This window comes from Myotis brandtii, unplaced genomic scaffold, assembly GCF_000412655.1.
Source record: "Myotis brandtii unplaced genomic scaffold, ASM41265v1 scaffold2, whole genome shotgun sequence".
Taxonomy (NCBI): domain Eukaryota; kingdom Metazoa; phylum Chordata; class Mammalia; order Chiroptera; family Vespertilionidae; genus Myotis; species Myotis brandtii.
In genome coordinates this window covers 2,045,069-2,050,812 of record NW_005357451.1, presented here as the reverse complement: position 1 = coordinate 2,050,812, position 5,744 = coordinate 2,045,069, and the positions used below count along the sequence as shown (strand labels likewise).

At 33.7% G+C, this 5,744-nt stretch overlaps 1 protein-coding gene across 3 annotated transcripts in view; it reads right to left on the bottom strand.

The window, feature by feature from the left end:
* DACH2 (dachshund family transcription factor 2) overlaps window positions 1-5,744 on the bottom strand; it is a 717,141-nt gene that overhangs the window by 604 nt on the left and 710,793 nt on the right. Inside the window, exon 11 of one of the 3 annotated variants that reach the window (XM_014538872.1) lies at window positions 4,419-4,465. The exons of 1 other annotated variant lie outside the window; for it this stretch is intronic. In XM_014538872.1, coding sequence (XP_014394358.1) covers window positions 4,461-4,465 — 5 coding nt within the window. In that variant the 3' untranslated portion in view covers window positions 4,419-4,460. Of the gene's footprint in view, window positions 1-4,078; window positions 4,466-5,744 lie in introns of those variants that run through there. One more of the 3 variants, XM_005865261.2, reaches the window with a different exon arrangement.

Sequence of the window (5,744 nt, the reverse complement as noted above, 5' to 3'; positions counted from 1 at the left end):
AAGGAAGGAAGGAAGGAAGAAAGGAAGAAAGAAAGAAAGAAAGAAAGAAAGAAAGAAAGAAAGAAAGAAAGAAAGAAAGAAAGAAAGAAAGGAAGGAAGGAAGAAAGTAAGAAAACAAGTTAGTTCTTCTGAGTAATAATTCTAATATGTGCTTAAAAACACTAACTTTCTACCTCCAGAAACCTAAATGATCTGATGTAACTAGCTTGGTTTATTATTGGTAAAATTTTAAATTTCTTAACATTTCTATATGTTAATATGCCAGTTTTCAAAGATGTCTCAAGTTTCATGTTACAGCTTTTCTCTCCACAGCACTGGAGACATAGAAGACTGATGGTTCTTTTCATAAACTGTGTTGTCTCTAGCTATCTACATTACTTTGGCTTTTGTACATAATGGTATATTTGAGATCCCTGGGCTTTACCAAAACAGAGAGAAAGGAGTATCCATTCATGATGTAAGGTAATGACTTATTTGTACATTTAGAATTTCCTCTCCCCAGGTTAACCCTGGAACTGTGTATATTGCATGAAGGGAGAATAGGTCTGATTATTATTTTAATCAGTGTTTAATCAAACCAGTATCTATTTAAATGTTGGTAATCAAAAGAATGCATACCATTCTAGGGTTAGAAAATATTTGATGGTGTGGGTAAAACTATAATTGGAAAGAATTTTCAAAAGATGATTCTACCTTTTTTTGTCTAACCTTGCTCTCTTCCAGAGTCATGGGTTATGGCTTGAGTTTCTAGCCAGCAACCTCATAAAAATTGGTCACAAAAGAAAAACCAGAAAAGAAAGCATGGATGATCAGTACAAATCCATCACCCATGCTTAAGAAACACTAAAAATCTATGTTTTTGTGTTAAATGTATCATCTCCACATATAAAGGAGACTTGCATTATCATTGTTGAACTGATATGTCTACTCTAAAATATTAGTTCAATCTCGTCAAAACAGCATGGTCAGGAGGAAAATATATCCCTTTTAAGCCTTGTGTATAATATATTTAAAATAGTTATTCTTTTGTGTAGAAGGTATTACGGGGTGTCAGGGGAATTTTGTGGAGAGTACCACTGAGTCAAAAATAAAGATGTGGTAAGGAATAGAAGAAAAAAGGAATTTGTGTTTATGTTGGTCAGATGGCCTGGAGGGTCAGGCTTCATTAGAGGGCAACCAGTCAAAGAGCCTATGGAATTCACCTGAACTTTTCCAGTGACCAGAAGAAAACAAAACTTAAATTTTTGGAAACTGTCTAGTCATCGGCCACAGCCGGAGAATTGTTCAGACTCCCGAGTGGCATCTGAGAATATTCATTCTGATAAAATTCACCGGATAGTTGCTTAGTTTTCCAGTCTACCTCATCTTCTGTATACAAAGCCTAAATGTCAAAGGAAAGTTCTTCAACATCAAATGGCAGACAGTCATATTACCATGATTGAAGGTATACAATGTAGCTAAAGCTTAAATCATGCCATACAAATTGTGAACATTACAAACTTGAAAGCAATGAAAAAACAAAAATAAATCCTGTAAAAAAAGGTACATAAATATCGAACAAATGACAAAAAGCAATCACCATTTGTCATTTAGAAAATATGAAATTTCTGAAAATCTCCCTCCTTTTTATTTTTAATTATACTTCTTATTTAAAAAAAGACAAACATTTCTGTTCACATCCTTCATTAAATATGCCAGTTTATAAGGCCTATCAGGAACTCTTCCCACAGCAGCTCAAAAATCCAAAGAAAAACTAGGCCAGCAAAAAGAAGACAGTATCAATATGAATGAATTTTTCTACCCAGAATACAATTAAATTGAGATTTTATAGTAACAAAACTTTTTCTCTTAACTTAGAGAATAGTAGCAAAATAGACTTTTGTGTAGCATGCTGTATAATGTTGACACAGATTCTGTTATTGTTTTACATATACCAAAGCAGAGTGATCATAGGGAGGAGCCAATATTGACCTGCTAACTGACACTGAATCTTGGAGCAATCTCTTAAGTTTACCACATTTCAATTTCAAAATGCATTTCAGCTATAATATGAGTGATTTATCATTTAGTAGTAGCTGTCAAAGTAAACTCCTAGATAAAACAAAAACATCTGGAAACATAAACAGAGGAGAGCTGTAGTTGAATATTAATCCAAACCCGGCATGCTCATTTCATTAGGAATAGAAAACAGCTAATTAGTAGTTAAATGTTTCATGTTTTTATGAGGGTTTGTACTTGAGCTCTAAACAGAGATGATCTAATATGCATTTTTGATGTAAACAAGATTAAATATCAGGAGGAGCAAGGAACAAAGCCTCTCTGGAGGAATGTTAGGGAGCTTTGGAACTTACAAGGAGTGACACAGACATTTGTGGAGAACTGACAGAGTTTATTGCTTTAAAATTTATTAGATAAGTAAAAGGGGGAATTTGATACACATAAATGTGACCATTGTAGAAATAAAAATGAAAGCCCATACAGTCCTTCCCTTAGCACAGTACTGCCTGACATAGGCAAACCCCATGACACAGGAGATGAGCCTCTGCTGATCAGTTGAGTTATCTCCAAAGGGCCACACCTGACAGTACCAAATTTAAATAAGTGTGAGACTTGCCTTCTGTGGTATATATCTGAAGCTAATGCAAAGGAAAACGCTAAAATCAGGTGTCATAAAGGCCAGAAGAAAACACATGAGTATTTGTTATAGTTCAACCAAAGTCAATTAAACATACCTATTTGTAAAAAGACATTAGTTTGTTTTTAAGTGATTTAGTTAATTTGAAAATGCTGTTCAATTTCCCCTATAGTTCAATATATGTTGCTTGCTTATCAAGTAATGAGATATTTATGGTTGTTATATTTTAAATCATTAATCTGTGTTATCCAGTTCAGATATTTGGTATTAATAAATTTAAAAAAATAAATTTAAAAAAATTATTTGCCTCAGTCCTCCATGGCTTATTTCTAATTTGCATTATTACACTGACTTCAGTTAAAGCAGCCCACCTACTCTATACAAGTAGACCTTCTACAGTCTGTAGAGAGCACCTGAAGCCAAATGCCTATGCCATCGAAGGAATTCCTTCAGATCATGGAACAAGTGGAATGTCATATTGATATAAATTAATGTAATATTTAGAAGTGTGTAGGGTAGGTGGCCATCTCAGCAGAAACTGCATGTAGTGCTACAGAGAACTGATTATTGTAGAATGGTTAAAACCTCAGTTGGACTTTTACATAAGATGAGTAGTGCTTCTGTTACAACTTAATTCTTAGGCAGATGTAAAAATAACAATGGATTACATTTCGCTTGTGTAAGGGGGGAACTCTAGGAGGAGCATTAAATCTTTTTGATCACTAGAGTAACATTTAACACATTGTAATACTGTTCTATTAGATTCTTAGGAAGCATAAAAATAATGAGGACAGGTATTAGCCACCAGCCTTTGGCCAAGTCTCTATTAAGTACTAGTAAACACTTAAAAATATGTGAGGCCATTTCCTGGATAATTCAAGCCAAACAACCCATTTGGTTCTAATCACTGGAACATTTTAGGCATCTTGCCATGTGTAGAGCAGAGGGTGAGCAATGGAAAATATCTATGATGCAACTGACCCATCATATCTGCCTTTCTCCTTTCTTATGCCCATACATTTTTCAATTGTTTGCTTGATGATAGCTTAATACAGAGGAAGCAGAATTGAAGGTGGGATGAGATCAGAAAATAATTAAAGGGGTATTTTTAGTAGCTTGGGTATGTGGTTATATCATTGCCTTCTTTACAGATTAAGGATGTGCTAGTAGAAAGGGATTGGTTGAGTTGCTCCACCATCAACAGATTAAAGGAAGAATTAGGCATGGTAATAACTACAAACTAGAGCTCTCTATATTCTCTTTGAGAGCACTACAAGCAACGTGTATCTTTTAGAAAGGTGAGCGCTAAAGCAGTCGTAACATATATTGATCATTTGCACAAATGAATTACCCCCTCACATAATTCCTGTTGAATCCCAGGTCAGCCAGATTTAAAGCTATTTCATAGTAATCAGAGCTTGAAGTGGTTATGTCTACATTTTCATTTCTGTCATGTCATTTAGAAATAGCATTTTCTCTGTCTTAAAAATTATTTCACTTTCTCACCTACTAAGATGTTGTGTGGATTAACATGATAATTTTTTTGAAGCACTATGAATTCCATGGAAGAAAGGGATTATAGAAGTGTAAAGTATCAAAATTAATCATCATTATGATTATCTGCTAAAAATGTGTAAAGCCCATTCTCTAGTACATTTTCCCTGTACGTGCAAAGTTCTATTTACTTGTAATGAACAAACAGTAATTGGTGGTTCCATGTTTTAAGAATTTGAGTACGAATTCTTAAGAATTACACTAGATAAACAGGTAACTGCTACAGCACCCTATTCGCGCCTATGATCAGTTGGAGTTCTGGCATCAGTGTTCAGGCTGCAAAGAAAAAAATAAAAAAGACTGTATCAAAATTTCATTCCAACAAAAAACAAATCTAAAATCTACTCAATGAACTTCACTGTAAACCACAAACTGGCTTTATAGTATGTTGCTGTGCTATATATGTCCAAGATTTTAATAAATCTGTGTGCAATAAAAGTATTATTTTATTAGGCTTATTCCTTAATCATATATTCATGGATGTGAGTCTCATTCAATTAAAAATGAAATTATACAAAGGCAAGCAAACTGTAGATTTATAGTAGTTTAAACTTAACCTTAATCTCTGGGGTGATATTGACAATATAAAAGCAGTGTAAATGATATTCCCTCACTCTAAAATATGCTTATGAGCCCCTTGTGCATGTTCTACTGCTTTACAACCTGCAGTGAAATGCATAACTAGCTTAATAAGCAAGGCATCTGGAAAGTTGTTTTTTTGTTTTTGTTTTTTTTTTTGCCCCTTCACAGACTGAAACATGAGTATAGATCCACACCATTTTCTCTGAGTCAAAATCTTTGTTAATGATTGCAATTTCCCCTGAGGATGCAATTTCCTTCCCTGACAGAATGGTTATTTAAAAGTAACTTCTTACTATTTATTTTTTTAAAACTACTAATAAGTGTGTCTATAATGTTTTATGAAGATTTAAATTTATGGTTAGAAAAATTATTTTCCCTACCCAGGACTATGTTTTTTTTTGCTCCCCCTCCCAAGTGTTTAATCACCTCTTATTCACTTTTATAAACATGATTTTCTTATCACAAGCATACTTTGGGCTATCAAACCTTTCTTTTGAGGTAGCTAACTTATTCACGAACTAATGGCAATATTTTATACATGATTTCTTTTTTTTTCTGGTAATTTCTCCATCTTTCTCTCCAGGGAACAGCTTACAGATAACCCTGCTTCAACCAAATTTGGCCCCTCTGTTTGTAAAGACTCACAATCCCAGGAAAGATAATTCTATTGACCTAGCTCAGGTCAATCAAGCATCTTCACTATTTTTTAAAATACCACTCATCTTCTCTACCCGAATCCTGAATCAATTGAGAATAACACAAAGAAATAAGGCCAAAGAAGATGAAATATCATATGTATTATGGAGAAGTCTTTATTCATTTATTTATTTATTTATTTATTTATTTAAATTGAATGTATTGAGGTGACATCATATCTAATAATAGACAAACATGGTAATTGACCGTACCTTCGCTACACCTCCCATTGGTTAATCAGCGCAATATGCAAATTAACCGCCAACAAAGATGGCAG